At 36.4% G+C, this 18,838-nt stretch overlaps 1 protein-coding gene across 5 annotated transcripts in view; it reads left to right on the forward strand.

Annotated features, from left to right (window-relative positions):
• The window catches only part of frmd4bb (FERM domain containing 4Bb), a 72,190-nt gene that overhangs the window by 28,253 nt on the left and 25,099 nt on the right, over positions 1-18,838 (forward strand). For 2 of the 5 annotated variants that reach the window (XM_087306318.1, XM_087306319.1), the window contains exons 2-11: positions 5,822-5,887; positions 6,349-6,443; positions 7,183-7,275; positions 9,345-9,429; positions 12,005-12,061; positions 12,445-12,467; positions 14,114-14,197; positions 16,796-16,861; positions 17,416-17,473; positions 17,656-17,742. In XM_087306318.1, coding sequence (XP_087162444.1) covers positions 5,822-5,887; positions 6,349-6,443; positions 7,183-7,275; positions 9,345-9,429; positions 12,005-12,061; positions 12,445-12,467; positions 14,114-14,197; positions 16,796-16,861; positions 17,416-17,473; positions 17,656-17,742 — 714 coding nt within the window. Of the gene's footprint in view, positions 1-171; positions 1,448-5,821; positions 5,888-6,348; positions 6,444-7,182; positions 7,276-9,344; positions 9,430-12,004; positions 12,062-12,444; positions 12,468-14,113; positions 14,198-16,795; positions 16,862-17,415; positions 17,474-17,655; positions 17,743-18,561; positions 18,603-18,838 lie in introns of those variants that run through there. The other 3 variants (XM_087306317.1, XM_087306316.1, XM_087306322.1) reach the window with 3 other exon arrangements.

The following is an 18,838-nucleotide window of genomic DNA, read 5'->3' on the forward strand; positions in this document are numbered from 1 at the left end:
GGTTTACAGGGACATTTTGTAGTTAGCTGTACCCTATTACTATTATGGTTTATGAGGACATGCGTGATGTTCTTGTAAGTCAAAACGCTTCAGAATTATATTTAGCATCTTCTGACATTCAGACTTTGTTACTGTGAGGGTTAGGTTAGGGGTATGGGTGGGGTCATTTAATAAGCATTTTTTATAGTATAAAATACATCACCCATATGGAGAGTCCTCATAATCCACCAATATCAAGATGAGTGTGTGTTTGTGTGTGTACATGTACATAATGCCCCAACGAGTATTCAAATACCAGTCAATTTCAACACATGCTCATTATGAAAACGTAGCCTTAAGGGTTATCGGTCGGTCAGTCAGTCAGACAGCGGCCTCCGGTGGATTAATGTGAGAACAGCAGTTGTGAATGGCACTCATGAGAGAAATGTAAGATCTGATGAAGTCTACACAGCGCCCTCTGGTGGATTCAAGACAACAAAACAAAAAAATGTAGCTCCTGGAACATGTTTGGTGCTCTCCGGCAAGGTATACAGGGGTACATTTTCAGAATGAGCCTGGGTTGGTCAGTTGAGTTTCCTGTGGTTTGGGTTTAGGTGTAGAGTTCAGGGGGAGGAGAGAATCTACAGTCTGTACAGTATAAAATCATCACGTCTATAGCAAGTCCCCATAGGGATGGCTGTACAAGTGTGTGTTCCCCAACGTCTGTAAAGCCCTTTAAGTGTCCAAAAACACATTATAAATGTAATACCAGCTAATTTTGATCATTAAATGAGGAAAAGCGCTCATACATCAGGCAGAAGGAAGTATTTTGAACATGTAAAAGTGCTGATTGTATCCTATGGTTTGGGTTTAGGGCGATAGGTTGGGGTAAAATATACATTCTGTACAGTATAAACATTGTTATGCATTTAGGAAGTAAGTCCCCTTAAAGATAGCTCTACAAGTGTGTGTGTGTGTGTGTGTGTGTGTGTGTGTGTGTGTGTGTGTGTGTGTGTGTGAGCAACTGCCCATTTGCTCTCTAAAAAAAAGCTGGTGTCTGGCAGAGCAGCGCAGCTCTGAGTCTCCACAAACCTCAGCTTTCTCCTCCCAGAGTCTCTGAAAAGAACAGAGCAGGGACATTCCCCGTCTCCGTCTCTGCACACACTCATATAGGGAATGTTCCGGCAGTGTTTTCTTCACCTACTCGTGGATTTTGCATGAAGGAGCAAAGATCAGGATCTACTGAAAGAGTGATCTGTGTGTGTGTGTGTGTGTGTGTGTGTGCAGTGTGACCCGCTTGTGTAATCCGGGCGTCAGAGCGGCCATGGTTTGGGGTTTAGTGTGTGTGTGTGTTTGTGTGTTTCGGGCCGCCGGCTTCATCTGGCGGCTGGTTTTCTGGGCTGTTGGGAGGATGAGGTGCTGTCAGGAGTGTGTGCAGACCTGCTTCTACCTGCGACACGTCTATCAGGTACCGCAGATAGACTCTCTGAAAATATACTGCAATCAGCAGCTTTATTATTAATGTTTATTTCTGCATCTGAATGTCATTATGAGATCTTGATCTTCCTTCACAACATCTTTTAACCTTAAAAATGTTGTGAAAAAGTGACTTTATTGATGTGTAATAGTGTGCGGTGCTGTATTGTCTGGGTTGGGGTTGTAATATTACGCTACAAACACCTTCAATAATAAACTGCAGCCCATTTTTTGGTATTTTACAGACTTATTTCTCTAGATGTTATTTCTTATACATTATATTATTACTAATAAGTCAATAAAAGTCACTGTGTTAAACTGTAGAGTTGAATTTTCAACATCAGAAGTGGACAGAGCAGATCAACATCCCATAATGCAGTTCACCACCGCAAATAAACAGACTATTATGTAAATATACATTTCATAACAATCTAAATAATCGACTAGTTTATAAGAATATTGTGCTTGTTTTAAGGAAAAACACTTGATTTTGACTCATTTTTAATAACAGGACAATATTATGAGCTCATCTAGAAAATGCTTCTTGATTTAAGAATGTTTAGATATTTGGACTACACTCAAAGTAAGTAAAGCATTGTTTGCAGTGTGAGATGCTAAAACATATTAAGAGTAATAATCAAGAGCACCGAGAAGTATTTAAAATGTGTAAAACTTGAATTAAAAGGTAATTATTATTATTATTGCTGCAGTTTATAGGCCACTGGGCATATTTATCTAAAGAAGAACAGGTCAAATAAAAGCTTTTCTTTTAGTTGTGTGTAATCTTCATTGCTTGTTCAAACTACTTATTAATAATGAGCTTAATCAACACAATTTTGGGGGGGGGGGGGAGTGGGGGGGGGGGGCCTAGGTGTTTCATGTTCAATCCACTTAAAGGTGCGGTATGTAAGTTTGACACCCAGTGGTTGAACTAGGTATTGCACTCCTGGATCAAAACACAGGCAAGCGCAGGTTGCCAGATTGACAGCAGCGAGCCTGACTGCCGAGCCTAAAGGCTGATTTAAGTTGGGTTCTAAATAACAGCAACAGCGAAAAGGAGTTTTCGTTCTAACCAACACTTGAAATTTATATTTTATTTCTTGTAGCTGAACAACAGGATAAGCAGATCAGCTCAGGTACAGCTCATGTGCTTTATTCAGTGCTAAATGCTAATAATGCTAGTCTGAATGGCATATTACATCACATGTATTGCCAGACTACTGACAGCAGCAGCAGATAGTTCAGCTCAGATCTGGAGAATCAAATAAAGCGTCTGAAACTGAACTTCAGAACTGAGACTCAGAGCAAACCAACACATATCAGTGATTCAGCATCTACATTTAATCATGTTAAAGAGGTTTATATGTGATCATTAGATTATAAAGCTTACCATTGTGCTGGAGTGCAGTGAGTGCACTATTCTGTGCTTCTGAATGGCTGTTTACATTTCTGTCCTGTTTTCTCTGTTGCAAACTGCCAAACTGCTCATCACTGCAAATCTCCTCATGTAGTGTGTTATTAGGACACAGGGCTACAGCGTGACCTGCTCACCTAATGTTTGCGCTCCTAATATTTATATTATTTGCTCATTAATAACCACCTCATGTGGAACTCTGAATCTGCATCTCATTTCAGAGTCTGCTACTGTCCACCAGAGGTCACATTTCAGTCACAGATGCACACTCTGAGAGTCTTCCTGACTGACTGAATGAAATACGCTGTTTTCCACCATCTGGCAACCCGGGTGCTGAAATATAATTGGCTAAACTGACATTGGCCGGGTTAAATGCACAAAACAAAGAGCCGTTCCGGCACATAACGCACATCCTCAAAGCAGAATATCTGACTTCAGCATTGTTTTCCAGATAAACATGTTCACTGAGGATGTTTCTGAAATATCTGAACACACATGGTGGTGTGTTTATGCTTTAGAAGAGTCAGAAACTGACATACAGCAGCTTTAAACTTTTAAAACAATTAAGATCATGAAGGAACCATGTGGAACCCCACATCATTTCCAGTTTAATGTTGTTGATTGTAATGTAATGTGCATTGTTGTATGCACTGACCTTTTCTAAAAACAGCTTTTTCTAAAATTACAGGCTTGGAAAAGAAAGTTTCCCTAAATATTGTAACCCTCATAATGCAATAACTCGGGGAATTGACCACAGAATGTTGTAAATGGAGATTTTTGGTGTGTCGTTGGGTTTATAGCAGTGGCTGAGCTGAAAAACAAAGCAATTTTGTGCAGTTTTTGGTGGTTGTGTCAGATTCTGGTTTGTTAGCAGATGTTTTATCTATTTAAAAGCACACTGACTTCAATTCCTCGTCCAACATCCTGTTGTTGTTTTCAGTGTGTCACAGTGCTATTTAAAAAAGACCAGTTTAAAGTGCATCTCATAACAAATCTTTTACATTTCATTATTACCAGCATTAGCAGCTATAGCAAAAAAAGCACACAAAAAAAGCACAATATTCAACTGTTTTGCAGGGTTTTAAAATACCATTGAGTCATTATTTGTTTTGATTACTGTCATGTTTTTTCTGAATATATATTTTTTGCTTATTTATTCGTGGACTGGTTGTTTGTCTATGAGCTAGTTGTTTGTTTGTTTGTTTGTTTGTTTGTTTGTTTGTTTGTTTGTTTGTTTGTTTGTTTGTTTGTTTGTTTTTAATGTAGTTTGTGTGTTTGTAGGTTTTGGAAGTGTGTTTGGTAATTTTGTTGGTTGGTTACATTGTAAAAAGTCTGGGTCCCACTCAAATCCTTCATGTTGTCCCAACACAAACTATGAGCTAGTTGTTTGCTTGTTTCTTTGTTTGTTTGTTTTAAATGTAGTTTGTTTGTAGTTTTTGGAAGTGTGTTTGTTAATTTTTTTGATTGGTTACATTGTAAAAATTATGTTGTCCCAAAACAAACCATGAGCTAGTTGTTTGTTTGTTTTAAATGTTGTTTGTTTGTTTTTTTTAAATGTAGGTTTTTTGTGTTAAATTTAGTTTGTTTGTGTTAAATGTAGTTTGTTTTTTTGTTTGTTTGTGTTAAATGTAGTTTGTTTGTTTGTGTTAAATGTAGTTTGTTTGTTTGTTTGTTTGTTTGTTTGTTTGTGTTAAATGTAGTTTGTTTGTGTTAAATGTAGTTTGTTTGTTTGTTTGTTTGTTTGTTTGTTTGTTTGTGTTAAATGTAGTTTGTTTGTTTGTTATTGGAAGTGTGTTTGTTCATTTTGTTGGTTGGTTGCACTGTAAACAATTCTGGGTTCCACTCAAATCCTGCATGTTGTCCCAACACAAATCAATTAAAGTTTTTACAATTTTACTTTGATTGAACATAAAACAATTACATTATCCTACAAAACACAACAATTGTGATGATTCAGCTCATTTTAAATAAAGAGTTAGAACAAGCTGGAAAAATCTTTTTTTGAGTGTTATTTTAATGCTAATTTTTGGATTTGTTTATTGGTTGTTCATTTATTTGCTTTGATTTGTTGGATGTTTGTTCATTTGTTTGTGTTCAATGTTGTTTGTTTGTAGTTTATGTATTTGTTTATTGGTTGTTTGTTTATTTGCTTCGATTAATTAAAATGTTTGTGTTTATGGGTAGTGATTACTGTCTTGTTTTGTTCTGAAAGTATTATTTGTTTATTTATTGGTGGACTGGTTGTTTGTAAATGGGATAGTTCTTTGTTTGTTTGTTTGTTTTAAATGTAGTTTGTCTGTAGTTTTTGGAAGTGTGTTTATTAATTTTGTTGATTGATTGGTTATTTTATTGGTAGTGGATTTGTTTATTTGCTTTGATTAGTTGGAGGTTTGTTTTTATGTTTAGTGATTAGTGGCATTTGCTGTGTAAAACATGCTGGAACAGTTGGCGGTTCATTCCGCTCTGGTGACCCCTGATTAATAAAGGGATTAGGCTCAAAAGAAAATGAATGAATGAATGAATGAATGTATTTACTCATCCTTTTATTGTTCAGCTGAACATTAACGCAGATTTTGAGCTGAATCTGTGGTGTTTGGTGCTTCACACAATGTTAGTGAATGGTGACAGGATTATTAGAGTAAAAATAAACACCAACAAAAGAGAGCAAATCTTTTGAGCTCTTTTGAAGAGAAACTATCACTGCAAGTAAGAAACTGAACTATATTTATGATATTATTAGCTTTAATACACAGCCTGGCCAAACAGTTTTCTGCGCATGTAGTCTGTTTGTAGTTCATGCACAGATATATCAAGCTCTGCTATATACATATATAAACATAAGGAGTACATTTATGATTTCATGGCGACTTTAAGTGAATGTTTACTGTAGTGATTGAGTGGGCGGAGTCAGTGACTGTCAATCATATGATGTCATAATGATTGTGTGTGCAGATGACGGAGGGACGCCTGTGCCAGGTGCAGCTGCTCGACGACAGAGAGCTGGAGATGTTGGTTCAGGTATGGTGAAATATATGTGTTTGGGTTTATTTGCACCTGTGAATTTTATTATGGGATGTTGATCTCTGCTTTATTCACTTCTGATGTTGTAAATTCAACTTTACAGTTTAACAAACATTTTAGTTATTGACATATGTAGAGAAATAAGTCTGTAGAATAACAGAACACGTGCTGCAGTTTAATAAAAGCTTTCTGTAGCGTAATATACAAAACCAACACACACACTATACAGCACTGCACACTATAAAACGTTCTCTTTTTTACAACTTATCAAGGTTAAAAGTTGCTGGAATAAAAGATCAAGATCCCATAATGCATTTCAGTAGCAGAAATAAACTGGGAAGAACAAAGCCTGCTAGATATGTTTTACAGTGCAGTCTATTACTCGTGCACTCGAGGCTAATGGTGCTCAATAAACCTCCTCACACACACTATATTGATCAGTGTGTTTCCGCTCGCAGCCCAAGCTGTTGTCTCGTGAACTCCTGGATTTGGTCTCATCGCATTTCAACCTCAAAGAGAAGGAATACTTTGGCTTTACCTATGTGGACGACACGTGAGTGCCTATGGTTAATGATGTCTCACACACACACACACACACACACACACACACACACACACACACACACACACACACACACACACACACACAGCTGAAGTCTGGATTGAAGTTAAGGATTATTCGCCACCCTTTGATTTTTTTTCTTTATTAAATATTTCCAAAATGATGTTTAACAGATTCAGGAAATTTTCACAGTGTGTCTGATAATATTTTTTCTTCTGGAGAAAGTCTTATTTGTTTTATTTCGGCTGGATTAAAAGCAGTTTTTAATTATTTTAAAATACATTTTAAGTTTAGTGTTATTAGCCACTTTAAGCACATTTTTTTCCTGATAGTCTAACCTGCCTAATTACCCTAGTGAAGCCTTTAAATGTTACTTTAAGCTGAACACTAGTGTCTTGAAGAATATCTAGTCTAATATTATGTGCTGTCATCATGATGAAGATAAAATAAATCAGATATTCGAGATGAGTTATTAACACTGTTATGATTAGAAATGTGCTGAAAAAAGTCTGCTCTCCGTTACACAGAAATCAGGAAAAAAAATAAACAAGGGGGTGAATAATTCTGACTTCAACTGTAGGCATGTCACAATAACCAATATGCACAACACATGAGCTCAATCATTTTTGGTGATGCAATAGATATCGCCCATACATACAAACCAATTCTAGCAACATTTGAGAGGAATGCGGAGCTGCACATTTGACCCGGCTGATCTTTCCTCTCGCAGTGGTCAGTGTAAGTGGTTACAGCTGGAGCGCAGAGTTCTGGAGCACGACTTCTGCAAGAAATCAGGCCCCATCGCCCTTCAGTTCCTGGTCAGGTGAGGTTTTCACATCACACCACCACAGAAAGCAGAACATCCCTGCATGCTTAATGCAGCTTTTACTAGGGTAAAGCCTGCATGAACTGGAAGCTGCTTTGTTTCGTATTGTGATGCTGTTTCTAGAGAGACTGAGTATTAAATGAGAAAACAGTGGGTGTGGCTTGTTTTCTCTACTGCGAGCTGATTGGATGTAGTAAAGTAGGTGTGTCATTCAGAAAGATGGGGTAAAGGGTTTGGGGAGAGTTACTACCAGTGGTGTAGTCCTTGCTATACGCATGTATACTCAGTATGCTTACTTTTTTCCATGAGCTGTTTGGGTATTACCGCTTCTGAGGATCAATAATTGAGTATACCCTCAGTATACTGACTTGTTTTTCTGATTAAACTTCCCTAATTTACATGTATTTGCGTCCCCTTTAACTGTTTACCAAACAGGTTTTTTTTTTAAACGCACAACTTAATTTGTTAAGATGTGCCTATTTCTTACAATTCTTATTTAAATATATATATGACACATTTTTCTTTGTTTACCCCAAAAAGATCTGATCCTGATCCACCCTAAAATTAAAATCCTAAAATCGCCCCTGTAAAACAGTATTTCACATTTGTCTTAATTGTGCCGCTAGTGAACGACACTATACCGTATATAACACTAAAAACAATTAGGCAAAGACTACTCATAAATGGCGTAACAATGTGCGATTTAAAGGGGTAACTACTAGTATATAATAGCGACAACAGAAGACAGACTCCTAATAGTTTGGTTTAAAACAAGCATGCACGAATGTGACAATTAAAAATAATTGCTGATTGATGTTTAAAGGAACCTATAAAATGTAAAGTAATAAGCCAGTAAAGAAAGTAAGTTAAAAATCTGTCTTTCCATGTATGCACAGGCCCTTTTGAGTTAACTTGAATACAGGTAACTGATGTAAAAAAAAAAAAAAATATATATATATATATATATATATAATCTCCAATGAATCGAAGAAACATTGACTTTCATCGTTTCTTTGCCTACTTTCATTTAAAATTTGTGTCGGGTGTAATAGTACACCACCTTTTTTTCTAGGACTACACCACTGGTTCCCAGCTAACAAATTTCGGTTGTAAGAACATTCTCATAACGTTATCTGTAACGTTCCAAGAACGTTGAAATGTCCAGTTTGTTTAATGTTGCTAGAACGTTTTTTAAGGTTAGGATAACGTTGTTACAACATTCCTAAAACCTAAATTTCCACAAAAATATAACGTTCTAAGAACATTTATTTGGAATGTTCCAAGAACGTTGAAATGTCCAGTTTGTTTAATGTTGCTAGAACGTTTTTTTAAGGTTAGGATAATGTTGTTACAACGTTTTCAAAAACTAAATTTCCACCAAAATATAACGTTCTAAGAGCGTTTTCCATCAACATTATGACGTTTATGAAGTACAAATAACTTCATAAGTACTTTGTTTTAGGAACATTTTTTTACAACGTTACAAGAACATTAACAACGTTATGAGACCCTTCTAAAAACGTTCTATTAATAACGTTTTGTGCTAACATTTCCACAACTTTTAAAGAACGTTAGTGAATGTTCTGGGAACGTTCCCTGTTAGCTGGGTTACTACACCCTAACAGACTCCTCCTGCTCACCATTTCTGTTAGTCGTCAAAACTGACAGCTGGAGGGGCGTGGTTACATAGCCCCGCTTCACCATTATACAGTGATATACTATAATATAATATTTACTTTAATACATTCAATGAAGCATCGATTACAATAAACTTAATTAGTAAATATAATTTCAACAATTTTTTTTTCTGTAATTGATTAAACCTAATCATTTGATTATACGTTTCAGTCCTAGTTTTCTAGTTTGCAGATCGATGTGGATTCATTATTTTCCTTTAAAGAATGGCCTACAATACTATATCTGTAACCCATTGACCCAATTAGTTGCCCTTTGTCTCATCTCAACGCCCATTCATGGCATCATTTCCCAAAGTTGCACAACAATATTGCTCAAAAAGCTGCCCCGTGTATCATCAGCATAATAAATGAAGCACGTTTCCTTTATAGGTTTTACATAGAGAGCATTTCACTTCTGAAGGAGCACACGACCGTGGAGCTGTTCTTTCTGAACGCCAAGTCAGCCATCTATAATGTGAGTATACGTCTGTGTCCGAGGAAAAACACTGGCCCATTTTTTGAACCATTAGAAAGGCAAAGACTTTAGACTGTTGAAGGATGGCTATCACTAGGCCCACACGGAAGCTGCGCGCACAGAATTCCGCAGATTTTCCACAGAATTCCACAGATTTCTGCAGATTTTTAGCCCATTATTAATTCTGTTTTTTAACTTGAGTAAATGTGTACACCTGAATTTATTTATTTTTTATTCCGTAATTTATAACTTTTTATTTAACATTTTAAGGGTTTAGTTATGATACTCCGCTGGACACTCCCAAAATAATTCTGCAGAAATCCGCAGATTTTTACCAAAATTCTCCGCAGAAATAGCAAAAAAACGTCCGCAGATTCCGTCTGGCCCTGCCTATCGCTAAATTTTAGAGGTTAACACGATGTACAAATGGCCGGGAAGTGGTTGATTTTGGGAAAACCCCCTCTTAAAATAACAACAATATTAAAATGTCACTGATCATGCGCAGAACACGGGTTGTTTGTGTTGTTTTTTTAACTTTCACTTCAAATTGTACGTGTCATCAGAGGGGGAAAGCCCCGCACACTAGTGACCATCTCTCCCTCATTAGCATAGGACATCAGTCTTGTTATAAATCTGTCACTATGCTGACGCACAGCCATCTGTAGCTCCGCCCTCTTCTGAAAAGAGCACAATCTCATTTGAATTTAAAGCAACAGTCACCAAACACCACAATTAGGATCAAAGCCATTTCAGAGAGCTAGTTATCAGTGTGCTATTTACAGCTGAAACTTCAAACACACACATTTATCAGAGACTTATTTTACATCTTGTAAAAAGGGCATAATAGGTCATCTTTAATATGAAGTTACACTATTCAGAGACACTGATTCACTCCTGAATTAATACTACACAGCAATTCTTGCAGGATTCTTCATCACCATCATCATGACTAATGTAAAGAGTATGTTGTGTCATCTTCTCTTTTTTCCTAATGAAACAAAATAAATATAAATAAAGTGGGGAAATATAATGTAATTGCATATAATAAGAGTGTAGTATACGGTATATTGCCACATTAAACAAAACATAGAAATGAAGACATGATGGGCTCTATCATACACCAAGCACAATAAGCCTCAAGACGTGATTGGTGCGTTTTGTTGCTATTTTCAGACCAGTGAAACCCTAATTTTCAGAAATGATGATTTTCTCTATCAATATAAACAGCACTGCCTCCATGTCTTCTTCACCTTGGGGGGCTTCTTCAGTTTATTCATGACCATCTGCATCTGTATAATGTTAATATTATCAGCAGTATTATTGATTATATGCAGATTTATATTTGCTTTAATAAACACAAGTGTAGATGTGTCCAGCTGTGGGGTTTTGGAGATGTCTGCATCAGCATATGTGGATAAGAACAGGACGTGTGTTTGGATATAACTCAGTGTTTCTGAGCACACTTCATAATTATTGTTCTTATATTCCTTTGCTGGAGATTAGAACTGAATTTAGAAATAGCTTTTAGGCAAATCTTTGCGCTTAACAAAGGAAATTAAATATGTGGGCTAATGGATGTGTTCAGTGGAGTGAGCTTCCACCGTTTCCTCACTCCACCAAAGTAAAGGAGTAAAGTGAGGGAGTAAAGTAAAGAGGCTGAATGGAGGAGGCTCGTTCTTTATCCTCGCGCTGCAGATGCTCTGTTTAACTGTTTTCTTGCTAGTGAAATGTTGTTTTCACACTTACAGATTCGCCATGTAAATAGCAAATGCACCATGGAGTGACACAACTGACTCTTAAAGGAAATGAAAGACGAGACTCTGTTTGGTTTAATGCAGGTTATGCTCAAAACACAGCCAGAACTCATTAAGAGAATCAGCACAGCCCTGTTAGACCATGCACCGGGCGCAGAGCAAATTTTTCAGTCCCTAAAATAACAAAAGTGGATTCGGACTCTGCCTTAATGCTTTTGAGCCATGTGCCCTTTGTCTGGACTTAATTTGTAGATGTAATTGCTTTATTTAAATGTTTAATTAATTTAAATGTTTAATTAACAAACAAATTTCTGAAAATATGGAAAAATTAAACAAAAATTGCTACTAAATACATCTAAAATAATAAATTCATACGGTCATTAAAATGTATCTAATGACACAGGAGTACCTCAAAGCATTGTGCATTTCTGAGTGTGCCTCACGCAGGTGAGTGGGCTTTCCAAACCACCTGTAGAAAACAGTCTTTCATCTCTATCCCAGACAAACAATGGCTTATATTACACTGACTATTTCATTCACATATCCGCCTGTTTATTTACGTATATTTTGAAAACATCAAAAGATCAGTTTAACTGATTAGTTTATACCCTAATGAATATTTATGAGCTCAGCCATCTCACCAAAACAATTCAAGGCCTGAAACATGAATATCACACACAATATTGTTTCTTCACCTGCAGCACACATTTGTTCATAATATTAATAGACAAACGTGATGAGCATGATTTCAGAGCATTGTTATTCACAGCACTTATATAAAGGTGATGTCCTGAAGTGAAGATGTGCTTGTTTGTCAACAGGGTGACATCGAGGTGGAGAGTGAGCTGGTTTTTAAATTAGCAGCTCACGCATTGCAGGTAAGACTATCATCAGAATTATAATATGTAGCAGTTGATATGTACATAACATGTTAAGCTTTGTATATCTTTTTTAGGATTGGACAATATTTTTGGTATATTTAAGGAACAAATATTTAAATATCTGATATCTGACAGTTCATAAAAATCTAAATACTGTGAAAATTGCATTGTACAATACTAATAAAAATATGATTTAATATATTTACTGTAGTAAATTGACAGATTTCTTATATGGAAGAAGATATTTACTTCATATGCTATTAATTTTTGGCATAAAAGAAAAGACGATAACTATGAGAGTCTGTGATATACATATTAAATTAAATATTATGTATATATATATATATATATATATAATAAATGTGTATTTTCTTTTACAGGAATCTAAAGGAGACTATACAAGGTGTGGACTTTTTATAATTTCAGAGATGTATTATACTTATTAACCAAACATTTGTATTTTTGAAAAGTTTTTACACACAGCACTATTATGAAGCATTGCAGGAGTTTGGTAGCGTAAATATGTTTCTTGGATTGTGTCTACAAAAACTAAAATGACTATTAAAGGTGACTTATGGCTTACAATGTTGATGTTTAAAAGCACCAAAACAAACACACCCATAACCCAACAAGACCACGCCCCTGTTTAAAATCTCCCCTATAGTTACTAGACACGCCTCTTACTGCTGATTGGTTGAAAGTGTGCTTTGGCACTGTGGTCTAAATCACTTTTAATATGCAATGTAAAAGTCTTTTGTTGAATTTACCAAAAATGAGTAAATCTGTTGCCTTGAAATTAAATAAATATGTGCATAATCATTTGCAAAATTAAGTCAACTTAACAGTGTAGTGCACCTTTAAAAGTTCTTTGTCTAGACTTCAGAAACAGTTATTAGCAACGCCAGTGGCCGTTCAGGGAATTGCACTTATTAAAGTAACTGCTTATTTTATTATTTTTTAAATTTGCATGACACAATGACAATAAAGAACAGAATAGTTCATTTAGCATTATTATAAAAATTATAAGAAATCATCAAAAGTAATCTAAAGTAATCCGTGCAAGTACTTAGATTATGCTGTAATCTATAACTGATTAGTTTGCACAGAAAGTCATGTAATCCATAAAAGTACCCAGATTATGTTACCATCCATGTGTAATCTAAGAGATTGTATTGCTGACTACATATTTTGTCCAGTAATTTGTAATCAGTAACTGATTGGTTAGCACAAAAGTAATCTAAATGTAATCCATATAAATACCCAGATTGCGTTAACATAAGAGTGCAGTCTAAGAGATTATATTACTGAATACATATTTGTTTTCATATAAATTGTAATCAGTAACTGATTGGTTAGCACAAAAGTAATCTAAATGTAATCTATGCAAGTACTCAGATTATGTTGTGTTCAGTAACTGATTGGTAAGCACAAAATGTAATCTAAATGTAATCCATATAAGTACTCAGATTAAACTATTATACATGTGTAATATAAGAGATGTTGATACTGATTTTGTTGTGTAATTTATCAGTAACTGATTAACTAAATCCCTCACACTTCTCAATTAAAAAGTTTTTCTTTTTTCTTTTAGTACAGGCTGTTCATTCGTGGCAACAAACTGTTACAAATGAGTTATTAAATGAAAGTTCTTATATATACTGTAGCCTTGTCAAGTGTAATCTATCTCTGTCAGCCACACAGCGAATCTGAGATATTGCAAAAGACATTAAAGGTTGTTAATTGAGAATGAAGGTCAGCATGAGATTAGAATAATGTAATAATGTCAGTAGGGCTCTCTGGGGGGGAAAGCTTGACAACCTCGGCCTTAATGCATTAGTTAATCCTCAAAAATGTTCTGTCATAGTTCATAATCTATATATTTTGTATGTAATTAGTTTGCTTATGCTCTAATCATTGTGCTGAAATGATGACACTTGTTATATGACTGTGCACATTACTGGTGCAATTATAATTCACTGTTGCATCATCTGCTAATGTGGTTTACATAATGCATGTCTGCATGATGAGGAGTTTTTGTGTTGGTTTTAGTGATGAAAACACCAGAGCAGACCTGAAGAAATTCCCAGTACTGCCCACTAAAGTGCTGAAGGAGCATCCGTCACTGGCATACTGGTAAAACACACAGCTTTGTATGTTTTGCATAATATACTAAGAGTCAGAGAAGCATTGTTGTATATAGTTAAACAAATATAGAGTCTGGAGTCTGGTTGATTATGTAATTATTAATTTTATTTATCCAGGGTGCATTAAATTGTTCAAAAGTGGTGGTTTTTTCCCTCAAAAAAATTATTTTCATTTAAATGAAGCATGAATTAGGAATTGTCAAGGTCTCCTCAGAAATATGAACTGTTTAAAAATGTATAATCAGGAATGTTTCTGGATCATCAAGCCGTGATGTTATAATGTGTTCTGCAGGATCATGTGACAGCCGAGGAATGATGCTTAACAACAGTGTGTTTATTGGCTGAGAACGTTGTTGTTTTGGGTGTATCAAAAATATTGGGACATCAAGACTTGATAAAGGATGAGCCTTCAGATCACATAAACAAATGACATTTTACAGCATATTATAATAGAAAACTGATTTATTAATTTAAAACATATATGCAGGCTATGCAGGAGAGCTTTACATCACTCTGTCTTAATATCATGTGCGTTTTGCTTCCATAGGAAAAAAAAAACTATTAATGAAGAAGTTTGAAGTTTACATAATGAAGCAAAAATGACGTATTAAATAACACATAACTATAAATTATGAATACAGAGTTGCTTTCCATAGCTGTATATATTGTTTTCATGATGTTTAAATATGTTAATGGCGTCAAAAATACTGTTTAAAGATGCAGAGGATTGACTAGTGGTTGAACTAGGTATTGCAGTCTAAATTCAAAATATCAAACAGGGATTTTTTAAACCCCGCCCCTTAGACGATGACTGACACACGCAGGTTGCCAGACTGTCAATAACAACAGAAGTGAACTAAAATCGAAATTAAGCATTCACACAAGTATATTACATGCAAACAGACAAATTTCCACTTGGTGGCAGGAATGAAGCGAAATGTGCAATGAATATGAGACCAAAGCACAAGTACTGTCCGGTGGAGGCTCGAAGTTGCTTTCTATATGTGTATATATTGTTTTAATAATGTTTAAATATGTTAATGCCAACAAAATACTCTTTAAAGGTGCAGAATGTAGGATTGACTAGTGGTTGAACTAGGTATTGCAGTCTAAATTCAAAATAGTGGAGAACTTTTTCACACCGCCCCTCCGGCAACGACTGACACGCAGGTTGCCAGATTGACAATAACAACAGAAGCAAACCAAAATTGAAATAAAGTATTCACACAAGTAGATTACATACAAAGTCAATGCAAATGTGCAAATATAGGCAAATTTCCACTGGGTGGCAGGAATGAAGCGAAATGTGCTACAAGATTGTGACCAATGCACAAATATTGTCCAGATCCAGGTCTGGAGTTGCTTTCTATAGCTGTATATATTGTTTTAATGGTGTTTAAATATGTTAATGGCGACAAAATACTGTTTAAAGATGCAGAATGTAGGATTGACTAGTGGTTGAACTAGGTATTGCAGTCTAAATTCAAAATATTAAACAGGGATTTTTTTAAACCCCGCCTCTTAGACAATGACTGACACACGCAGGTTGCCAGATTGACAATAACAACAGAACTGAACAAAAATCGAAATTAAGCATTCACACAAGTATATTACATGCAAACATAGACAAATTTCCTCTTGATGGCAGGAATGAAGCAAAATGTGCAATGAATTTGCGACCAAAGCACAAGTATTGTCTGGTGGAGGCTCGTAGTTGCTTTCTATATGTGTATATATTGTTTTAATAATGTTTAAATATGTTAATGGTGACAAAATACTCTTTAACGGTGTAGAATGTAGGATCGACTAGTGGTTGAACTAGGTATTGCAGTCTAAATTCAAAATAGTGGAGAGACACACTGCCCCTCCGACAATTACTGACACACATGGAGGTTGCCAGATTGACAACAATAACAGGATCAAGCTAAAGTCAAAATTAAGAATTCACACAAGTAGATTTCATACAAAGTCAATGCAACTTTGCAAACTTGCGAATTTCCACTGGGTGGCAGAAATGCGCAAAATGTGCAACGAATTTGCGACCAATGCACAAATATTGTCTGGTGGAGGTTCGAAGTTGCTTTCGATTGTTTTAATGGTGCTTAAATATGTTAATGGTGACAAAATACTCTTTAAAGGTGCAGAATAGAGGATTGACTAGTGGTTGAACTAGGTATTGCAGTCTAAATTCCAAATATTGGAGAGAACTTTTTTAGACCGTCCCTCTGATGACGACTAATCCACATACAGGTTGCATTCATAAAGCATTCACACAAGTAGATCACATACGAAGTCAATGCAACTCTGCAAACATAGATGACTTTCCACAGGGGGGCGGGAATGAAGCGAAATGTGCAATAAATTAAGGCAGCTGAAGACTGAAATAAAATATGCTGCATTTTCTTGCAAGGTAACCCAGAGTGCTGAAATATAATAAGGTAAACTGGCAGTGGGCTGGTTATAGAGACCAAAACAATTAATGACATTGGACATGAAATAACTGAATTAAGTGGCACTTCATCTGCAGTGCTGTCCTCGTAGTCTGTATACAGACGATTTACATCTTTGTTTGTGTCCTGTTGTACAGTGAGGAGCGCGTGATGGAGCAGTACAGGCTGTTGAAGGGGATCTCCAGAGGACAGGCCATAGTGCAGTGAGTACATTGGGATTGTGTGCTGAGGGCAGGACATTATGGCTGATTTATGATTGGCTGCTGAAATACACTACGCCCACTTCTGGGGGCGGGACATTAGGGCAGAGCTGATTTATGAAACGTAACCCAAACCATCGCTGATCCACCACCATGCTTCACTCTGGGCATGAGCAGTCTGGGTGGGACGCTTCTTTAGGGCTTCTCCACACCGTAACTCTACCAGATGTGGGAAAGACAGTGAAGGTGGGCTCATCAGAGAACAATACATGTTTCACATTGTCCACAGCCCAAGATTACGCTGCACACCTTAGGCCTGATGTGTGCTAGGGGTGGGACATCAGGTTAGACCTTATTTTTGACTGGCTGCTGAAACACAAGCTAGGGGCGGGACATCAGGGCAGTCACGCCCACATCAGGACACACCTGGTTTATGATTTGCTGTTGAAATGCATCACGCCCACTTAAGGACCTACCTGGTTTATGATTGGCTGCTGAAACGCATCACGCCCACACCTCAGCTCAGTGTGCTGACACTATTTTCTGGTCTGTTTCAGGTATATGACGCTGGTGCAGTCACTGCCCACATACGGAGTGCATTATTATGAAGTCAAGGTAAAAGCTATACACAGTCTATCAGTATTATTTATATGTCATGCACTACGATGATGAAACATATATATATATATAATCCATATTTGGTTCATTTCTTTTGGTGCCATCTTTCTGGTCTGACTAAATCTATTTAATTTAAATGTACAAATAGCTCATATTCGCTTCTGGTGTTTATCTGACAGGATAAGCAGGGTATGCCGTGGTGGCTGGGCATCAGTTATAAAGGCATTGGACAGTACGACCACCAGGATAAAGTAAAACCCCGAAAGGTACGTGGAGTTTTCCTGTCTCTAGGCTAAAGTAAGCTAATCTTGAGTCAGAGCTCACTATACTGTGAAATCAGGCTTGGATTGCTCCAGATGTGCTCTCAGCATGTCTGCACTTGTTCTTGAGATGTACGGTATGATGACAGTGATGACGATGTGGAAATGAGGTGTTATATTCAGCACATGTTGTCTGCTCGGGAACTGTGTGTGTTACATAACTCAGAGGAGAACAGAGAACTGATGACGAAACACACACGCAGGGAAAATATCTGCTGTACGGGTGTGTGTGTGTGTGTGTCTGGGTGTGTGCGGCTTTTTGTGAGGTTGTAGCACATTAATAATAAACAAGGGTTTCCATAGGTCATTAAAAACTTTTAAAAAGTGATTTAAAACATTTATTGATGCCAAATGAAGGGACAAAATGATCACGACCTAAATACTCTACCTTAAAGTGTTAGTTCCTTCCAACAATGAAATGAAAGTTCTGTAATTAAACACACACCCTCATTTCGTTTCAATCCCTTGAGTCATTCGTTCATCTTCTGAACACAAATGAATATATTTCAGATGAAATCAGAGAGCTCCCTTATCCTCCATATGCTCCGAAAATACTAAAAGAAATTCTTAAAACAGTTCAGTGGTTTAATCTGAATATTATCAACCTACAAGAATACTTTTGTGTGCACATAAAACAAAAACAGCAACTTTATTATCACATAAATGTATAGGTATAATATGATGGACTACTATACCAGACACAGGTGAACGTAATCAGTAAACCAATGAGTCGCCATGGAAACTAAGTAGAAATCAGAATCTGTCAGAACCTGTTTGTCTTCATCTAGTGTCTGAATAATGCGCAGGTTAGTGTATACTCCATCAGCTGTTTCAGTTTCTGTTGTGTTTTTGACTGTTTGTCTCCATCTAGTGTCTGAATAATGCGCAGGTTAGTGTATACTCCATCAGCTGTTTTAGTCTCTGTTGTGTTTTGACTGTTTGTCTTCATCTAGTGTCTGAATAATGCGCAGGTTAGTGTATACTCCATCAGCTGTTTTAGTTTCTGTTGTGTTTTTGACTGTTTGTCTCCATCTAGTGTCTG

The sequence above is a fragment of the Danio rerio genome, chromosome 23 (assembly GCF_052040795.2).
Source record: "Danio rerio strain M-AB ecotype USA chromosome 23, GRCz13ab, whole genome shotgun sequence".
Classification (NCBI taxonomy): Eukaryota; Metazoa; Chordata; class Actinopteri; order Cypriniformes; family Danionidae; genus Danio; species Danio rerio.